The 22,124-nt window shown below is 35.2% G+C and overlaps 1 protein-coding gene across 26 annotated transcripts in view; it reads left to right on the top strand.

Annotated features, from left to right (window-relative positions):
- LOC105485558 (roundabout guidance receptor 2) overlaps positions 1 to 11,902 on the top strand; it is a 1,382,758-nt gene extending 1,370,856 nt beyond the window's left edge. For 13 of the 26 annotated variants that reach the window (XM_071089525.1, XM_071089519.1, XM_071089528.1 and 10 more), the window contains 3 exons: positions 4,503 to 4,775; positions 6,541 to 6,741; positions 8,002 to 11,902. In XM_071089525.1, the coding sequence (XP_070945626.1) occupies positions 4,503 to 4,775; positions 6,541 to 6,741; positions 8,002 to 8,003 (476 nt within the window). In that variant the 3' untranslated portion in view covers positions 8,004 to 11,902. The remainder of the gene's footprint in view (positions 1 to 4,502; positions 4,776 to 6,540; positions 6,742 to 8,001) is intronic. The other 13 variants (XM_071089539.1, XM_071089553.1, XM_071089563.1 and 10 more) reach the window with 3 other exon arrangements.
- The last annotated feature ends 10,222 nt before the right edge of the window (positions 11,903 to 22,124 follow it).

The following is a 22,124-nucleotide window of genomic DNA, read 5'->3' as shown; positions in this document are numbered from 1 at the left end:
AGCTGCCTCCTAGTTTAAAATATGATCAATATATTGCTTATTTTTCTAAAAAATAAATAAGTTTCTAAAATTTCAAATTTGCCAGCATCTCAAAAAGGGGTTATGAATAATATATTATTAGAAAATGATACATTTTAGAAGTAGCGATATAGCAAAGGAAATTTCAGCCCACATATCTCCCCAAGTGCGTAATCCAAAGCCATTTTAATTATAATGTGGTACAAAGACATTTATTTTGGATGGTGCTTTACAGGTTATCCTTAAGAACACTGTTATTTTGCAGCAAATGCATGTGTCATAGCATTTATATGGTATGGATCTACGTGTCAGAAATAATTTCATAACGTTTTATATAAAAATCAAGTTGTTCTTTTTGGGAAGGCTGATGCCTAGCAGCATTGAGTGTACAGACATTTTACAATAAACCTTTTGCATTATAGATTTTACAATAGTGTTTGCTGTCTTCTAAGCAGTAATGTAAAGATGTAAGCCTTTTCAGCACCGGGAACCATCATTTTCTAGATCAGACCTTTATGGTTTCTGAGGGGAAGACAGAACATGAGTGGTTGTTGGGAGGTTGTAATGGCAAGTGGCATCGCTTCTCCTGTTTCATTGGCAACAGCTCTGCCACGTGGTGTCAAACTATACTGGGGTGAGAAAGCAGCTTTCCCTGTGCCCCATAAGAAAGATTATTAATGGCGGGAAATGTCAGTCTGTATCCCAAAGACTGAAAAATCCCACACACATCGTAAAGGGTGTTCTTTTCCCTTTTGTAAGTTTCTCCAAAGCAGGCATTCCTGAGTCCAAATCTTGTATTCCATTTGTCTTATAAATCAAAGAATACCCTTGGAAGCCAATTTATTGACCAATGCTAAAAAAGGAAGATAGATCTGTTTACCCATCAACCTGTTTTTCCTAGATAATCTGTTTCCAGCCTATTCTCCCTTTCACCTAGCCTTTTTTTTTTTTTTTTTTTTTTTTTTTTTTTTTTTTTTTTGAGAGGGAGTTTTGCTCCTGTCATCCAGGCTGTAGTGCAATGGTGCGATCTCAGCTCACTGCAACTTCCACCTTCTGGGTTCAAGCGATTCTCCTGCCTCAGCCTCCTGAGTAGCTGGGATTACAGGCGTGCACCACCACAACCAGCAAATTTTGTATTTTTGATAGAGACAGGGTTTTACCATGTTGGCCAGGCTAGTCTCAAACTTCTGACCTCAGGCTATCTGCCCACCTCCACCTCCCAAAGTGCCAGGATTATAGGCATGAGCCACCATGCCCGGCCCCTTTCCCCTAGTTCTTAATGTCTTGTTCAGAGAAGGGGCCCTGTCTCATCCCTGCCGCATACGAGCTTTGGCCTTTGAGCAAATTTACTTACTAGCGTTGGCCTTTGAGCAAATAAATTTACATATTTATTATTCACTCAAATACTTATTAAGCATATAACATATAATAGACGATGGGAGCCAAACAGACAAAAATCTCCTGCCTTTTTATATTTTAGTTAGGGAAGATAGATGAAGACCAACCTAAGTACATACATGAACATGTAAGTAAGATGGTGATAAATGTTATGGGGTAGAAACAAAGGGAAGTGAGTTGAGAAGTATAGGTGTAGGGAGGAAGTATTTTTAAGTAGAGTGATTGGGGAAGGCCTCACCAAGAAGGCAGCATTTGAGAAAAGACTGGAATAACATCAGCGAAAGAGTAATGCTGATATCTGAGGAAAGGTTATTCCAGGAAATGAGAATGGCAAGTGAAAGCCTGAGACTTATTTGATAAAAAGGAAAGGGAACAATATGACTGGAGCAGAGAGAGAAACAAGATAGAATACGAAGTCAGGCAAGCAAATGAAGGCTAGTGTTTGTCAGACCTTTAAGCTACCATAATGACATTAGCTCTTACTTCGAATGGTAAACCACTGGACGGGGTGTGTATGTATGTGCATGTGTGTATGCATGTGTGTGTGTTTAAGTCAGGGAAGTGACATGATCTTATTTATTTGTTTATTTTTTAAAAAGTAATTCTAGCTGCTGTGTTGAGATATACTAAATGAGGCAAAGTGGAGATTGTGGAAGCTACCAAAGTGGAGAAGAGATGATGGTGGTTCATGCCAAAGGAGAATCAATGACAATGTTAAGAAAGGTTGGATTTTGGAGGTAGAGCTAACGGGAGTTGTTATGAAATAAACGTAGGCCATAAAGAAAGGAAACCACATTACTCTGAAATGTTGGCTAACTTGTAGAATGTAACTGTGACCAACTGAGAGAAGAAACACTGCAGAGGAAGCATATTTTATATAGGATGATCTGGAGCTGAGTTTTGATACATGAAATTTGAGAAGCTTTCTAAACACCTAAGTGGAACTGTCCAGTGTAGATCTGGTTATATGAGTCTGGAGTGTATAGGAGAAAAGATCCAAGCTGGAGATTTTTTATTTCTTTTTGCCTTCATTTTCTTATCTAAAAATGGAAGGTAATAATGGCACCTATCTCATTGGACTGTTGTGTGCCTGAAAAGAGCTAATCCTCAGTAGGCCAGTAAGAGACTTTTTAGTGAATTGATTTGGTTGAAATGAATCAACATAGAAATGAGTAATAAATTTAATTTAAGTAAATGTATTTGATTACATACTTTTATTTTTCAAAAACCCATTCTTAATCCCATTTCTTTTTCCAATTAGTTTATTTCAATGTGCATGTAATGTCCTTTCTTCTTAAAATATACGAACCCCAAGGATATTTCTTATGAAGCTATATAATTTTTGGTTAAATTAAATAATAATCAGAATTTTAGCTGGCATAAGCAGATGCTGTTTTGGCCATTTTAAAAACGAAGCTGCTCTGATGGAGAATAAAAATCAATGACAAGATAAGTTATTTTGGAAGCAAATACAATCATTTCTGCTCACTGGCAGTCTAAGTTCAATAAATCAAATGAAATAATTTGCATTTATAATAACATATAGTGAAGGAAGTCAGTACTATCGAATATGAAGGAAACACCAAACTCATTGGATTATCCAACAAACAGATATCTCAATATTGGATTATTTCTTCATTTTGGAAAAATATTCCAAATGCAACTTTATCCTCCCAACCAGAGACCCTGTTCCCTTCAGTTATTAGCAATTCATAATTTAACATGAGGACACACGTAAGAACTGGCAATGCTGCTCCATCTTAGGAACTCAGAGGAGATGCTCCAGAGACCAACATTATCAGTTCAATGGAGAATAGTATCATTTTGCTCATAAAAGAGAGTATAAAGGTTCTTGAAGTCTTTGAAAGGAATGGCTTAGCTGACTGTTAAGGAAGCTATCTTTTGTCTACAAGAAATTTATACGTTTTCCTTCTAAATTTCACAAACAGAATGTTATTAGAAACAACAGAATACACTTACAAAAATGGCATCAGAAATAATTGACTATGTTATGTACAATGTCCTCTATTAATGAAATAAATGTGCATTTTATACGATATTTGGTCTTTATGAAAAAATAATATAATTACCAATATTCTAAGGATGAACAAAGAAGTTTACAATAACATGCAAGAAAAATGAGAAGAAAATGATCCAAATTGATGTTCAGAAGATTTCAAAATCTTCAGCAAAGTAATTTCAGAACTAATACATACTTAAAAGTGAAAGAAAGGACTATGATTTCACAATCGAAGACATACAAAATATAAAGCTATTATGATCTGAAGAGTTAATAAAAGAGAGATGAAAAGGGAGCTGATATTGGAACCTTAAATTTTTTCCTATCTGATATTTACTTTAAAGAGCTTTTCTGAAAAATTATCTCTTCTACTCTATCTCAAATTTCTGTGATGCATTGTCTTCTCTAGCACCATAAAACACATTCAATCTTTACTCTGAACATTGGTTATTACTTATTAAAATTAATACATTGGAAGATTATAATATATTAGTTGTAACTCATTAGCTAACTCATGAAACGAACAGCCAGAATTGGTTGTCAAGCAGAATGTTAATTGCATTTAATAAATGTTAGCTTAATGTTGTTAAATGTGCCACATACATGGGTAAAGGCGTCATATCGTTCTGAATTTCCCGAGGGGGACATTCCCTTTGGAGACCTTTTGTTCTTGGGGCCTTGTGCTAGCACAGCTTCTGGAATTTCTAGTGATCTTATTTTGTGTCATGGTATTTCTTGGGGAAGGAGGGTTGGACAGTGGATTGAACATAAACAGTGAACTGCCCTTTACACCTTGCATGATAGCCTCAATATGCAACTGAAAACACTTCCCACATTTAACTGTTGAGCAACACTAGTCAATTTTGTTTCAATGATGCGATGGCCGAAAGACAGCAGAGAGAGCAATAATATGAGCTTTGGAAATAAACAGTTGACTTTTATTTTCCCCAAATTTCTTTTGTATGGGTAATACCTGTATGAGGGCAAAGATTTTCTTCAACGTGAACTAAAACCTGTATTTTTCATTAAATTTTAGTCCATTCTAAACATTATTCAAAATTTTTAGATCTTCCACCACCACCAGATCCCCCGCCAGGTCAGGGTCTCAGGCAGCAGATAGGCTCGAGCCAGCAGGCTGGTAACGTGGAAAACTCAACAGAGAGAAAAGGAAGCTCTCTGGAGAGACAACACGCATCCGCCCTAGAAGACACAAAGAGCTCACTGGATGGTCCAACTAGAACCTCCCTAGAATGGCAGCGGCAAACCCAGGAACGGATAAGCTCCACAGAACGACAGGAAGAGACACGGAAAGCCCCACACAGACAAGGGGTCGGATCAGGTGTGTCCTGCACAGTCCCAAGAAAGTGTGGACTGTGACCATTTCTTTTCCTACCCGGTATTCTAGAAAGGGCAGTTGTTTAAGGGCATCTGAGAAACATTTGCCTTCGATCAGTAAAGGAATTTGGAATTCCTTGGCAGAGTTTTCCAGTACATGCCTTAAGGCTGATTCCAATGGGCAGTGTTCCTCAGTCAGCCTCTCCACAGGGCCTTTGATCTCCAGAGACTTGCAAGCTTCATCTAAACTGCTCAGTAGAAAATTTTATTTTTTGGCCTATTAATGTTTATATTGAGTACTTTAAAGATCGCTAAATTTAATCGTTTGTGTCAGTTTAATCTCTGCCTTCAGCAAGTTTGTTCATTTTGACTGAAGTAACCAGTCATTTGAAAGGAGAACTCACATCAAATAGGTGAATTCATTAAAATTACAAAGTTGCAGAAAAATGCCCCATCACAGACCCTCAAGTTAGATAAGGTTATACTGGGCGTGCACTTTCTCCAACTGTTAATCAGTTGATTGATTTAGTTGATTGTTAATGTGTCTATGGGAAGTGCTTTTTTATAAATCAAGCTTCCTGGAAATGTCACAGAAATAAATTTCATTGTTTGTAGTTGATTTTTTTGGGGGGGCGGGGGGTCGCGGGAGGTGGGGAGCCTATTTTATAAATGTATTTTCTGAGATATCGCTTCTCATGTCAGGCTTCATTGAGTATTGAAACACACACATACACATACACACAGTCTTTGAAAAAATATATTTTCACGTATTCATTTGGACTTAAAGTGTTCTAGATAGGCCTCTCTCCATGCATTTTCCGTAACTCCATTTTGACACAACTTGATGCTCAAGTTTTTGGAAAATGTCATTGGTGCAAGGGCCAGTAGATGACAATTTTAATATCTAGGTTTAGTGGAACATTTAGAAAGTTTACACCATTCAGGCTGTGAGAGAAAAATCATGTGGTTCTTGTCATTAGAGACTATGTAAGGGGAGAAATAGTAAATTCAGTTGGCATTAATCGTAGAATAATAGCCCATACATAGAAAGAAAGTGAAAAACAGAGGGGATGGGGTGTGGAGTGGGAGCAGTGAGAATAAAGAGGGAAAGAAAAAACAATTTTTGAACTATTAAGTGATTATTTGTAACATATGTCATGAGTTATTTGTAGATAGAACAATCTGTAAAAAAAAAAAAAAAAGCATATTATTTAAATGTGTGAGTTTCTCTTTTTCTTTTAAGGAAATACATAGTCCTTTAAATATTGTATTTCTGTCTCAAAAAGCAACATAAATTTTAAAAGTTTATTTAATTAACTAATATATAGTTCTTTATTTAAATCGATTGAGAAAATGTTGCCATAATTTCAGCTGAAACAAAAACCCAGTTTCTTTAATCTTAATGGGAAAATTAAATTGGAGCCTCATTGAACTTTAGAAATTATTCTCAGATATGCTTTTGTTAAACAAACTTTAGTTCATTGTATTCAGCCCTCTTTTATAATGAATTTAAATTTTGCAAATAATATATAACATTGTGTATTTATCCCAAGATCTCTTTTCATTTAATTCTGCTTCAGTTCCTATTGTAGGAAATGTTGCTTGCACATAGAAATTTCTTTAATATCCGGTCCTGATTAAACTTCATAATTTTAATTTTACTAAAGAATGAAATGGTAAAGCAGGCCATTCACAGTGTAATATTTAAGAGGTTAGTTTGCCTCCATGTTGCTGTTCAACTTAGCCCTTGGGGTTTTTTTCTTTTTCAGAGGAGGCCTTGGTGCCCTATAGCAAGCCCAGTTTCCCATCTCCAGGCGGCCACAGCTCATCAGGCACAGCTTCTTCTAAGGGATCCACTGGACCTAGGAAAGCTGAGGTGTTGAGAGCAGGCCACCAGCGCAATGCCAGCGACCTTCTTGACATAGGATACATGGGCTCCAACAGTCAAGGACAGTTTACAGGTGAATTATGTAAGTGCTGTAGGTCATTTAAAAGGCTATTGTGATTCAGAAAGAATCTTGAGTTGATAACATTGCCATATTAAACAAATTTCAGGTTAATAGAAAATTTGCTCTGCTACGAAAACAATCAATTGCAATTTTCAGCAAGTTTGGTCATGACTTAGGCCATGGCTGTATTTATTGCTGTCCGTTTTTATAAATGTTTCTGCTATTTTAAGTTTGATTTATGCTATAAAAATTGTTTTAAGTTAGTCGATTAGTCTTAATACTTGTAAGTGAAATTAAATATAGTGTATTTCTCATTTTCTTTGCCTTTTTAACTGAACACAATAAAGAAAGGGAGACACTGGCCTTTTGGTAGTTTTAAAGAAACTCCTAAGGAATTCTTCATTTTCAAGTTGCTCTTCATTTATTTTTTAAATTTGGGTAGCCACCCTTGAAGAGTTGATCTTTGATTATTAATTAATTTGTAATATTTTGACTACAATAACATTTTATAAATAAATTTCCATTTATGAATGAAAACTGGCACAGTTAGTATAATTAATTTTCTAAATGTAAAATACTAGGTAATAGGGAAAGTTAAGAACGTCACAGCAAAAAATGTTGAGCTCCTTGTGTTAATTTCCTCAGGAAAGTTACCAATACAGCTTTTCATTATCAGAAATATATTTGCTGGATATTTTTAACTGCCTCTTTGAATTCTGTTTAAAAGCATTGCTGAGAAAACAGCCCTGTTTCTAATATTCTCAACCCCTTAACTGGTTATTGGACATGAGAAAGTAATCTGTCTTCCTAATCTATTTCCTCATCAGAAAAATAGCATTACCATTATCTTCACGTCACAGATTGTTTGGAAGATTCCATGAGATAATGAAAAGAGAAATAATTTCAAGACTGTTAATTTCTTTATTGATCTCAGTTGTCATTGTTGTTGGCTATTGCCAATCTATGATTAAGATTTGTTTATAATTTTAATTTGATTCATAGCTACTTGAATTTTTCTTTACCTTTTTTTTGAAGTAATGACAGATGCACAAGAGTACCAAAATAGTTCTATTGGGTGTTTAAATTTCCCAATTCTGTAGTGTTTCTTTTCTTTTACTCGTTGATCATCTCCTTCAAGTAAAATTACTTAAGTTCACAAACTCATCTATCTGAATACCTTATTTTCATTGATTATCTGTTTGCTTTGCTTTTTGTTTTGCTGGTCAAAAAAGTAGAATGCTTAATTTACATTTTATTTCTATTTTTTCTCTCTCTCTTTAGAGTAACTGAGAGGAGACATACAAAGCTGCTCTGAAGGACCATCAGGTCCGAACTCATGGAAGTGATGACACTAAACAGTGCAATGAACAATTTCTTTATTTATGTACTATTAAAAGAACTGTAAATGCAATGTAAAGACACACAGCCACACATATCCCACAGATATTTTAATTGTGTTCTTCTCTTAAGTACACCACCCACCTTAACTCTTTCTTGTCAGGAGTATATAAAAAAGAAAGAAAACAAAACTCGCCCTACAGGAAGAAAAGGATTTTCCTCTGTATATAATTTCTTTTGTGCATTGCTATGCAAGCTCACTCTTTTTAGCTCTGTTCATATTATTGTCTGTTCTTATTGGTCTGTTGTACTATATGTGAATTAATAGGCTGTGGTGCCATATATTAACTTTTAATTGTGTAACTTTTATGTTTAAATTTTGCACTGCAATTTTATTTGGTGATAAGCACAAGTCTCTACTCCTCGTGACATGAAGAAAAAGACTGAATGTGAAGGGAGTTTCTGTACTGTAAGCTAGATTGGATAATGATGGTTGTAACAAATCATGTTAGATGGTTTTCAGTTGGGGTGTAGAAATAGGAAGATGCAAAGGAACAATGGTGTTGGCAAAGTCTTCTTTGAATATCAGGGACTGAGTCAATTAAAAATAGTAGAAAGGTGGCTTTTACTATTGACAAAAGCAGGGGTCAAAAAAAGTAGTTTGTCTTAAGACTGAATATGCATTAAAGTATGCAGGTAGCAAAGATGTAATAAATTTGCTTAAAAAAAGAAATTAAAGTTTTATTTAGAATCAATTTTGCCTGTCATTGTAATTGACCCATCTGAGAATTACAATAAGCAAGAGGAAATTAAGGTGTTTTGCAAGAGCTGTATTTATATTACAGTTTTTTAAAAACATTTTCTGAATTATCATAATTAAGGTCTCCAACTCATTAAGTCAGAATATAATATGAAGTTCCCCAAGGAAATGAACAAAATGAACTCTAGAATATCTAGCAAATAGTTAAAGAAGCAATTTATTATTAGGGCATACTCGGGCTGTTTCAAAATATAAACTCTATTGCAATATCTTATTTCATCTTTCTAATACATGTACAGTACACACTAGAGGATAGAGCTGCATCACTTAAATTCATGACTTAAAAAAAATACAGTCTATATACAATTTGTGTTTTATTTGATTAAGAAGTGAAGTTTATGCCACCCAGTGTATAGCCAAATTGTACGTGCTTAAAAAGCAGTGCTGAGAGTATGTTCAGTTCACAGTAAGTAGATTTATTGGAATAAATATTTTGTGGTACATCCTCAGAAATTGGCTTCCGACTAAAATACGTTTGACCCATTTTGAATAAGGGAATTGAAAAGAAAAGTTTAAAAGGAGAAAAAAAAATGCATGTTTATAAACTTTTTAAATAAAACCAGACCTTGTAAGTGGACATTAATAATTGTCCTGCCTCATTTGTTTTCATGACTTTGACAACAAGAAGTTCCTGGACATTGGTCATGTATGCTCAGAATAAATGTGACTTTGAAATATGTGTTAGCTACTGTACATGTATAGTCAGTCAAGTAGAAGAGGACCTTCCTGAAATTCCCACTTGTGACATTTTCCCATGTGTTTCCTACACAATCTTAAATTTTATTTCTGTCTATACTTTCTCAAATTTTTCCTATGATAAGTTCAGTTGTTGGTACTCTTCTAAAAATGTTCAACATAATTAGGATCAGTTCTAAAATATGGGACCCTTCTGAGTGACAATTCGCACTCCATGCATTATTGGCTCAGTAACCAATTTATGTCATGTCGTTATAACAAAGGGATGACATGATTAAATATTTCCGTCTTTTTTATTCCCTGAGACTGCATCAGCACAGGCAAGTATAGAACGTAATGTTCTTCATGGGCCCCACCAGCTTTACGGTACCATGTAATTTATTTCTTCACTGAAGAGAAAAGGAATTCTGAGACACAGTTATTAAACCCTTTATCAACTTTCTACTATCAGTGCCTGAATTCTAATGCAGTGGGATTTCTCTGGGACAAAGAGACTGAGGAAGATGAAAAGTTTCTGCCAAGAGTGAATACATACTTATTCACAACTCTAGGATGTGAGGACTTTAAAGATCTCTTTATGCAGTTCCCTACTTAACCTCTTTCTATTTAAAGGCAAACAAATTTTGAAGAGGTTTTGTGTTCCCTCTTTGTGTTTCTCTATGACCCAGTTTAGTCTAAAACCTTAGTTCATTACATATAGAACACATAGCCTTTGATCCCTGGTAACTGGCAGGTGTAGGTGATTAATAAACCAAGGCTTCAAAGGGAAGTATGCATATGCAGATGACTTTTGGAATAATGTGGGCATAGCATCATACCTTCCTGATTGTCTTCAGCATCTAAAAATTAACTGTTACAGTTAAAATTCTGTCAGTGCAGACCTTGTGGTTACTTGGAATGTTCTTTTAGACTAGTCCATGTTGCCTATTACACCTAGTTTTAAACACATTGGGCAGTCACATTATGCGCTCAAAATATCACCTGCAGGTAGATTGAGGGCAAGATGAAATGCTGTAGCTATACAAAGGAATTCAGAAACATTATTAGAAATCAAAAGCCTTTGTCAACTTGCTACATGTAAAAAGCTACTAATCAGTGTAGTCAGATGTCAACAGAAAAATACAAATACCTATGAGAGCCACAGCAGTTTTTCATTTCATAGCCGATTCAATGAATGTGATTAGAAATTCACTGAGCTCACTCTTACAGGTCCACACAGAGGCCTGCATAAGGACTGCAAAAGGAAATCTGGGTGGGAGAGAATGTAATCTGATCTTGCACTCATAGGCAATGCTGCTATGTAGTCATGCCCAACACAAGCACAGCTTCATTCGTAACAGGAAAAGTCTTCCTTGGGAAAATAGCTGTATTGGTGCCCAAACTCAGGTATGCCAATGTATGCAGGTGGAGTCGCCCTACCCCTCTTCCAGACATGTTCTGTGAGACTTTTAAAATAAGGTGGGATAGTACAGGGGCATGAAAAGAATTGATTCCCTCACAGGATTTGAATTCAGTTCAACGGAGAATGCAGAAAATTCAAAACCAACATATAAGGTATCACACAACCAAGAAAAGTAAAACCACTGCAAGTTTACTTGCTTTGAGTACAAAACAGATTTAATGGTGTTCTCTGTCATAGTTTAATGCTCTCAGTATTTAAAGATGTTTTCAACAGGATTTGAATTGCAAGTCTGTAATGTGCTTTGATGGAACACCATCCAATTTCTATTCAATAAATTTATGTAATTGTCCATTGACAATCTGATGATAACAGTACCATTGAACTCTAAACTGTGGTTTATCTTCGCTACTGGGAAGCAAGTGTGCATCCGTATTAAAGATATGCAGAGACATAACGTTCACTAATTTGTTCATCTGCTTCTGTCTATTGTTTATGGAATTACATGGCAAGAACTGTTGTAAAGCAACATGTCTCTCCACATTATTTTAGCGGTGAAATTACTTCTGTTTTGCTTCTCTATAATGTGTACTTCAAATGAAACACCATCCTTTTTTTAAAAAACTGCTGTTCAATTTACTAATTTTTTAAAAATCTCATAATTTCAAAAGCATTTGTTGTGATTTTAAAGTGTTGCAAGAAAAGGGATTTTGTGGCCGTGGGTAGACTTTTTATACTTTGTTTTATAGATGGATTTTTTTTTAACTGTAGTTTGTTTAAGTCACCAAGCAGTGTCCAAAATCTTAATGTGTTTCATTTGATGTTGTTAGATCAGAGAAGAAATTGGCATAAAATCGGTTAATAGTATTGTCAAAGAATTGTGTATTGTGTACTCACTGGGAAAAAATAAAATATATTCACATTTCAAATTTGTAGAAAAGCCATTTATGTAAAACAAACTTGTTTGTAGACATGCCAGAACAAGACCAGGTGCCACTTTTAGAACTCTGCATTACTATTTTGTGACTAAATGCATAATCTGTTTCTCACCCAGTTATGGTTTGAAGAGTGACAAATAGGAATTGGTGTTGACATGTAGAAGTGACTAACAGACACTGATGAAGAACATAGCAAGCATTTGAAATACAGACCCCATTCTATCAGCACTGCTACTTTCCCCATACCATGAAGATCTTTAGACAGATTTAAAACAAATATCTTATTTTTGAAAGTATAAGTAAAGCAGAAAATTGAGGGAAAATGAATTTTTCTCAATTACTTTAGAAGAGCTAATTATAAATTTATTTTGGATGTTTTATGTTGGATATTGAAAAGTTATCTCAGGGACTGAGGAGAAAAGAAAAATGCCCCATTTTATTACATTTTATAAATATTTTATTTTTTTTCACTGCTAAGTACAACTATAGGCTCAATTTTTTTTTCCAAAAATAAAGAGAGGCAATTTCTGTGTTCTTTAAAATAATAATACTAATGACAGGAAAAAGGAAAAAGATTATTGTTAAATCCTGAAACGCTCATTTAAAAATATTTGTAAAAATACAAGGTTTAGGACAACACATTTTAGAGTTTCATTTAATTTATTATTAATAAGGTGAAAAAAATAATATTACTATAAAGACAAATGATGTTGCATTAATGTAATACAGTAACAAAATATATATGATTAAAGATGAAGTATGTCAATATGATAAGTGGTAGGACAATTATGAAACAACTGCTCCTTTATGGAATTTGTGTATAAAATGGAAAAAGTGTAAAATTATCAGAAAGGTTTATTAAAGTAATACACTACAATCTCTCGATTACTGGATATATTAGCTGGAGAAAAGATACATTAATGTTGCACAAAAGCATTTGAACAAGAAATTATACTTAATGTCCTCCGCTTTTTAAAATGTGATTTTATCTCTTCCACAGAGGAGAGAAGCAGAGTTCACACTAAACTTCATTTCATGGGAAAGATGGGAAATAAAACTGTACAATAATACAAAACTAAGTTTTAAAAGTTCAAAACAATACTCCTGTACAAAAGCTAGCAGGGAAGGGAAGAGAATCTGTTATTTCCAAAAGTTTGTAAAGATTCTTTTCACTTTGATGAATTTAATGCAGTCTCAGTTTTGACCTTCAACTTCTTAGGCACAGACAAAAAGTCTGACATGTAAGAGTGCTGCAAAGCTGTCAAGAATCCCAAAGACAGATGCAAGACAATTATCCAGCTGTGTGTTTAATATGAAAAACTAGGTGACTGGTCTTTGCATCTTCCAGTCAAAACATTTTCTCCTTGCGGTAGTTGAGCTATAAGAGAAAATAAACAAACACAAAGAAAACCAGCTGGGCACTGTGGCTCACCCCTGTAATCTCAGCACTTTGAGAGGATGAGATGGGTGAATCAAGCCCAGGAGTTTGAGATCAGCCTGGACAACATGGCAAAGCCCCGTCTCTACAAAAAAAAAAAAAAAAAAAAAAATGCAAAAACTAGCCAGGCATGGTGGCACGCATCTGGAGTTCTACCTACCAGGGAGACTGAGGCAGAAGGATCACTTGAACCCGGGAGGTCCAGGTTGCAGTGAGCAGTAATTGTGCCACTGCACTTCAGCCTGGGTGACAGAGTGACACCTTGTCTCAAGCAAATAAATACACACATAGAAAAAGAAAAAAGAGAAATACATGTATATTTCCAAGATATCTGATTATTTATTACCAAAATATTATCAAGATTTATATACGCATGTATTGCAGATATCTTAGTAATCAAGGAAAGCTACCTTTTTGAGTCAAATAGAATGATCCTGTGGCTCATGTCAATATCCCTAACCAGAAATTTGCAGGCCACTGCAACTGTTCTTAAACGGTAGAACCATAGCATCCTTCACCTATAAAACACCTTGATGGATATAACCTCTGGGTCATAGACAATATTTTTTTGGACAAATTTTAGAAAATGTTTTTCTAGACAACACTTCTGAGTAATTTGTTTCTAACAAATCTGTGTTTTTGTTTTTTTATTCATTTACTTTGCAAGCAAACTTTGAGACACTGTGCTAAGAATTAAACATTCAGATAAGTAAAAACAGCAATAACCTTTGCCTTCATAAATAAATAATATATTCTGTTAATTCCTTCCCTGATTTCTTGCCTAGAAATTTTTCATGAATGTTTTGAAGCCAAGAGCCAAGAGCCAATAAGCAAGACCTTCAAATAGATTTCCAAGCAGTAAAATTGGTATTAGCTTCACTCAAACCCTCCATACCCATCATAAAATCTATGTTCTAGTCTTTCTCAAAAGTAGTCTACAGGATTTTAATGGTATTTTTTTAAACGATAATGACACTGAAGTTCCATAGTTGAATATATGAAGAAATTTCTTTACTACTTGAATCCTTTACAAATCTGTTCAAATCTTATATGACATAAAATCCTCTGTCCTGGAGCATCTTATGAAACAGGACTATGTAAAATCCACTTTGAAATATAGTCTCCTAGGAAGTATCATGCTTTATCCTGCCCCTAGACTCTCTATTAGTGGCCCCAAAGGCTTTGCATGCCATGTCTTACTGTGGTCTTTTAAAAATCAATATTAAGTCACGGAAAGAATCATTCAAATTCTAGGTGTACTGTGCAGATGATAAAAGAAATGTGAGAAATTCATTAATTAAATTATGTTTCCAAGCCTTATTTGAGATCAGTGCTCAGTCCTGCAGCAACAGGTATGATTGCATCGTGTTCTTTAGTTTTTCTACAATGCTTTTGTGTATTGTCAGCTCTTGAAATCATTAGGCTAAAACTAAAGCATGGGCCGGGCGTGGTGGCTCACGCCTGTAATCCCAGCACTTTGGGAGGCCGAGGCGGGCGGATCACGAGGTCAGGAGATCGAGACCATCCTGGCTAACACGGTGAAACCCCGTCTCCACTAAAAATACAAAAAACTAGCCGGGCGAGGTGGCGGCGCCTGTAGTCCCAGCTCCTCGGGAGGCTGAGGCAGGAGAATGGTCTGAACCCGGGAGGTGGAGCTTGCAGTGAGCCGAGCTCGTGCCTCTGTACTCCAGCCTGGGCCATAGAGCAAGACTCTGTCTCAAAAATAAATAAATAAATAAATAAATAAATAAATATAAAAATAAATAAATAAATATAAAAATAAAGCATGGAAATATACCTACTATCTCCTCCCACCCCTAGCTACAGACCTTCAATCAGATTTCAAAAGTATAATATATTTTGAAAGATTTCACAAAAGGATAATTTTTTAAAAGCTACTGTCTGATTATTAATAAGTTCTACCTGAAGTGGTACTTAAAATAGTAGTGAGTAACACGAAATGTAGGAAAAGGGGGCTTATAGTTTCTCATTAAGATAATACAGAGATAAGTACCAATGGAATTTGACATACAGCTAACTAGTAATGACGAAAATTCATATATTCAGAAATGGTTAAATATAGAAGTAAAAAGGGAAGATGAGGATAACCATTACATGAAATTTCACTGGCTATGAGGACAAAAGAAGTGAGAGAAGTTAAAGTGGGATGTGAGAAGTAAGAGTTTAAATTTACTTGATTAATTTTGAATGATGGTAGACTGATGCAATCAATAAATTAACATGTCCCAACATAGGTAATGTGAGAACAGTTACGGATGGGCAATGAATGGTTATTCTAATGAAAAAGAGGGAACAGACAAATGGTGGCAGTCTGAACAAAGGACACACTAGAATACTATGTATGCAACTTAAGAGAAGGAACTACAACATTCTCAATAACTGTGCAAGCATCTCTTGTGCAAATAACCACCCACCAAGAATTAAGACACTGTTTCTATCAATGTTGGTGATGCTATGTTTTTCTATCTTATACTGCTACTATACTAAAAATGTATAAAACAAATCCCATATACTTATGACAACAGAGTGTACATTTAAAGAAATATGTGTGTTAAATGTCCATAGGAACAAATTCCCACTAAAATCATTTGAATAGTTACTATTTAAAAGTTGAAGCTCATGCACAAAGATATTTTAGATTTGTTCTAATATTCCAAGTAAAAAGAATTATAAAACTTAAAATGTAGTAAGTAGCCAAAAAATGTATTAGGAGATACACACATACATGCATACTCATGCACATATACAAATATAGAAATGTACATACGTAAAAATAATTTTCATTCATTAGAATCCATCCAAGATAGGATGGGGACTGAAAATACCCATATTTGCAAAGTATGGAAAAAGGGAAACCTAACAAGAACTATGGGGATTGTGACAAATATCATAGGCTGAATAATACTTCAAATAATCTCTATTTCTCCTAGGCAAATTACATGGGTGCATTTACATGTATACATATGTATACATACACTTGTGTACACATGCAGAGTCATCCTTCAAGATCCACAAAGGATTGGTTCCAGAATTCCTACCAAAATCAGTGGATGCACCTTAAATAAAACGCTGTAGCATTTGCATATAACCTACGAACATCCTCCTCTATACTTCAAATCTCTTCATTACTTACAGCATCTAACACAATGTAAATGCTATGTAAATTATTTTATACTACATTATAATTGGTATTATTTTTATTGTTGTATTTTTATTTTTTATTGCAGTTTGTTTTCAAATGTTTTCCATCTGTGGTTGGTTCCATCTGAGGATTTGGAACCTGTGAATATGGAGGCCTGACTATATATATTTTTATTATACACATCACATATATACATACATATGTGCATTTATGAAGAAATCGATATTTTGCTGTTAAAATGGCCAAATGTTCCTTTTAAATAGATGAACACATATTGTATACATAGTATTGTGGTTGGCACAATGCAGTTGGGGGCAACCAATTACATTTAATGTGATCATGTTATAAACTAGTTGGGGTGACATAAGGCATAGAGTGAATATTATTTTAGAAGTAGAAAGGGAAGAAAACCATATAAAATTTAAATTGCTGCAGAAATCAATTTTGGGAGACGACAAGTGGAAGAGAGCATTGAGGATTGGTGTGGTCAGGTGAAATGTCAGTGATAAAAGGAATTGACATTGGCCTTGAATGAGATTAATTAATAGAAAGAAAATTTAGAGGAGATGAAGCAGACACAATATAGTCTCTAGCCAACAGGGAACTGTAGTCTAATACAGGAACCAGTCATTTGAACCAACATTTGAATTCAGGAGTATCCAAGATATGATAAATAAGCAATATACCATTGCAGTAGGTTAAGGAAGGTGGACACCTCATTCAGACGTTAGGAGTCAAGCCAGGCATTACAGACTGACTAACACTGTAGAGAGTGTTTATTTCTTCCAAACAAAGAAGTTAAATGAAGGTTCAACTTTCCCTGTACAAAAGCACTGGTTCATAAGGCAGCACAGCACAATTAAACAGTCAATAGCACATGTGTTTAGAAAACAACAAGGAATACAATGAAGAAAAGGATGAATGGGGTAAAAAGAAGCAGACTAATAACACCTAGAGTGAATAAAGACCTGAAGGAATACAGGGAAAGAGAGTATTTTGTCCACTTTGCACGCTCCTGTTTTCATTCTGAGCAGATAAGGACATCTCATCCTCAAAGGGGATTTGTGCTTTTGGAAATGAGAACAGTCCATTCTAGCCTCAAATTCTACATATCCACGTTTGCCATGCATGCAGTAAGAGTCAAAATAAAGAACAATATAGAAGACTAAATCTGCTTAAAATAAATATCTGCCTAAAATAAATATCACAATTATAATAGAGTGTGAAATATTTCCACTTACAAAGTATGCAGTTTCATGTAAACAACAGCAGGAAATACCAGACAAAACCAGAATGACACCAATTATGATGAGCATAATCACAAATGGGTCACAGTGACTTTCTACACACGTGTAATTGAATGCAGCGGAGCCAAACCAGACCCCAGGGCGCAAACGGGAACTGCATTAGGGAAAACTAAGAACAATACCCAGTGATGATAAATCCTGCAACAATAATCTGTCTGAGAACCAGCCAGATTCATTGTGCTCCTATGAATACTTATGGAGCACAAATGAATCTATATCCTGCAAAGAACAGATGAATGGAAACCAAGGTAACAGTGTGCAGTAAAACTTAGTAGGCAAAAATGGAATTCAAAGCATAACTTGGTCTTTCCAGCTTTCCTCTCACCTATTCTGCCTTCTACCAGGACCCTAGTGAATTGTTAATTATCTACTATTAAAGATGAAGAACAGAAATCTTAAAAACATGAAAAATAATTAAAACATAAGACAAAGTGTGGATAATTATGAAATGGCAAAATATAATTAATCATCTATTCCCTGCAAATGTCTCTTCTGAAATGACTCCATAGTTTTAAAAAATGCACAATAACTTTAATTTTGTAACACCCATATGCTCTCATAGACACACACATACAAAGTGTGCACAAAAATCCTTGCTGACAAAATAAACTTGTTATGAGACTTAAGGGCAATACTCAGCATACACTTGAACATGGATGTGCACGATAAGTTCTCCAGGCATGAACTATACCTGCTCAACATTCTCTTTGACATATTTCTCTAGTTATAGCTTGTCATTAGGGATTTCAGGTTTTTCCTGTTTAAATTTAGTGCTATTAGAAGTATTTTTTTTCCCTTGAAGATATGTATTTTTATTTTTCGAACCTTTTGAGGCTCGAGAGAGCATTTCCAAATAAAGATTGCAGGGTATTTAAAAATATACAGCACTAAAACGCCATCTCTTATACTCTCTTTGCAATTGCCAGTTTCTGACAGAACACTGAATTGAGGGGTTGCTGAAATATTGAACTGATTTGAATATACTGACACCCACTGAATTATTTTAGCATATTAAGTTGAATGGCATTGCAACTTTTCTTGTTATATCATCTATTCCATTAGAGTAACACCCTATCTAAGAGCCCAAAGTCTAAACATATTGAATAAACTAATTAGTAGTAGAAACAGAATAGAGGGCATTGAAAACACGTGTAGAAACTACTAGGCATGCAGTTGTTGAACAGTAAGTTTTGGACTTAAACCCATGTAAGAGTAAAACATCTAAGCATCACTTTACTTTTTATGTCTAAATAAATATGAAATTGCCCTGAAGAGGCAAACATATTTGTTCTGTTAAAATCTCAAATAAACAGAAATTTATCAGAAGAGCCTCTATAGAAAAGCTGGGTAAGACAGTAGCACTATCTTCAACCACAGCTTTGCAAAAGTCTGAGGACTATTTTTCAAATAGACCATTTGGTAATGTAAATCTTTTTTAAAGGCTAAGAATTGTAGTCACAGTAAATATTATCTTATCCAAGGCAATCTTGTTGGTGGTGTTAAAGCGTGAACAGTAGACCAATATTTTTTACTTGGAATGGTCAATCCACTTAAGCAACATATACTTAGGGAGTAGATTGAGTCAATATTTTCCTGGGAGAAAATACCTGGATCATCTTAAGCATTTATCAAATGCCTGAGTACTGTGTTTAATGAAAAAAATTGCCTTTAAGATAAAAATGGTTCCTGAATGTGCTCCCAGGAAAGACCTTATCTCTAAAGAAACTCAGCTTATGCCATGGAATATGTATTTCAATCTGTTGAGCCCACCAGAAGTCATCCAATACACTCTCAAAACAAACAAACAAACAAACAAAAAGCAGCTCATCAGTTGAAAGACTGAATCTAAGAGTCTCCATTCAGATGTTCATGATTGTGCACACTAGGTTTGGTACAGTGACTGCTCAACAACAATTCTCTGGAAGCAAGGCTGTACTCATTAACAATTATTCTGGTTTATGTTTACTATAATAAGAGAATATACATCTATTTTTTCTAATAATTTGTCCAAATTAAGGTTCATATTCAAAAAAGGTATAAATTTTAAAAATATATACAATTTTCATTTAAAAATTGTCATTAGACTACTCCTTGTATATCGGTTAATACTTTGGATGCAAGAAATAATCTGCCCCAAAGATACAGGTTTAAAACTATAGACTTAATAATACAAGCTGTCAGGGGTAAATATTTCCAGGGTGGTTGCAATGAATGAGTTCAAAACAAAATAAATGTAATTAGTTACGAAATAATGTTGCCCAAATTTTATTCACCTCTTTTGACTAATTTCTTCAAGACAAAGGTGTGGCATTGAATTTTAAAGCTATCTTCAATTTTTTCATAATTTAGAGATATTGAAATGCCTTAGCAAAAAATGTATAACAGTGAGAGCATTATGACAGTGAAAGAGATCCAACTTAACTAACTCCACTTTGCCTTTAACCTCTAAACTGCCCTTTGGTCATGCCCAGGCATGGGCCACGTTAACTTTGGGAGAAATTTATTTTATAGTTTAAATGGTAATAGCCCTTCCCCAAACTAAACTGCCTTGTAAAGCTAATGAAACACCATGAGGTTTGGAGGATGAAAGAGGCCTGAATTCTGCTAAGATGTAGGCATAGTTAAATGATTAGCAGCCATTGTTCCAGAGGGGACAAGATTTGCAACTTCCCATTACTCCTGTAAATATTACTAATGTAGAACCTAAGATTGGGCTATTTAGATACTGTAATAGTCTGTTTTCACATTGCTAATAAAGACATACCCAAGACTGAGCAATTTACAAAAGAAAGTGGTTTATTGGACTTACAATTCCACATGACTAGGGAGGCCTCACTATTATAGTGGAAGGCAAGGAGGAGCAAGTCATATCTTAACATGAATGGCAGCAGGCAAAAAGAGAGTTTGTGCACAGAAACTCCCATTTTTAAAACCATAAGATCTTGTGTGACTCATTCACTCTCACGAGAACAGCATGGGGAAGACCTGCTCCCATGATTCACTTGTCTCCCACTGGGTCCCGCCCACAATATGTGGGAATTGTGGGAGCTACAAGATGAGATTTGGGTGAGGACACAGAGCCAAATCATATCAGGTGTCTTTTCAGGCTTTTGCATTTATGGACATTGGAGATTATTTTGGTGAAAGCTCAGAAAGAAAAAGAGAAGAGTTGAAGAGAAAGCCTCCATTTTCATAGAGATACATAAATAATCATGAATAGAATGTTCATAGAAATATGGACATTAAGGGTCAGTCTGACAAGATCTCAGACAGAAATGAGGAGCAGATTATTGGAAACTGGAGGAAAGGTGATCCTTGTTATAAGATGACAAAGAAATTGTCTGAATTTTGTTCATGTTCTAGTCATTTAGAAATCTCTATCTATGAGGAGCCAAGCTGCTCCTTCAACACTCTGCTTAGAAATCTCCTCAGCCAAATGTTTAATTTCGTCACTCATATGTCCTACTATTCTATTCACAAAATGGTAGAACAATTGAGTGATGAAATTAAGTGTCTGGCTGAAGAGATTTCTAAGTAGTGTTGAAGAAGCAGTGTGGATCTCCCTTATGGCATATAGCAAAATATGAGAGGAGAGATTAATTAAAGAAAAGATTGTTAAACAAGAAGGAACTAGAATTTGAAGAATTTGGAAACTTTTCAGCCTCTTCAAATTGCAAAAATGAAAAATTTATTCTGAAGTGAACACTAAGGGCGTTGCCTAACAACCATTTGATAAGGAAATCAACAATGGTTGAACCATGAATTTAACCAACTACTTGAGCAGAAGCCAGGATTCCACCAGCAGAAATACTGCCTGCTGCAATTAAAGGAAAGAGAAAAAAATAGGATAGAATGAAGGAAGGTTGAGAACATGATTATCCTTCAAGAAAATAAAAAATGGCCCTGCAGGCATTTTAGAGATCATCAAGGTCACCACTCCCATCATAGACTAAGGGGAAGTCTGCTTTGTTCTTCATTTTAGTGGGCCAGGCAGCCACCATGAAAAGCCCCAGGGGCAGTGCTCTCCCCAAGACGGTATGAGCCGGGTCAGCCCACAAAGCAAAGGGGAAGGGCTGCTGAGGCTATGCTGCTGCCTCAGTGGCCCTGGAGAGCAGAACATCAAACAAAAAAACAATGGCTCTCAAGCCCTAAGAGCTTTTGGAATTTGTCTGGCTAAGTTTTGGACTTGTTTTGGACCCATCACCCTTGTGTTCTTTCTGATTTCTCCCTTGTGAAATGGGGATGACTGTCCTATCCCTGTCCCACCACCGTATGTTGGAAGCACCTAACTTGTATGCTTTCACA

The sequence above is a fragment of the Macaca nemestrina genome, chromosome 2 (assembly GCF_043159975.1).
Source record: "Macaca nemestrina isolate mMacNem1 chromosome 2, mMacNem.hap1, whole genome shotgun sequence".
NCBI lineage: Eukaryota > Metazoa > Chordata > Mammalia > Primates > Cercopithecidae > Macaca > Macaca nemestrina.
Note: the sequence above shows the minus strand (reverse complement) of the source record. Positions and strands in the feature narration are given on the sequence as shown.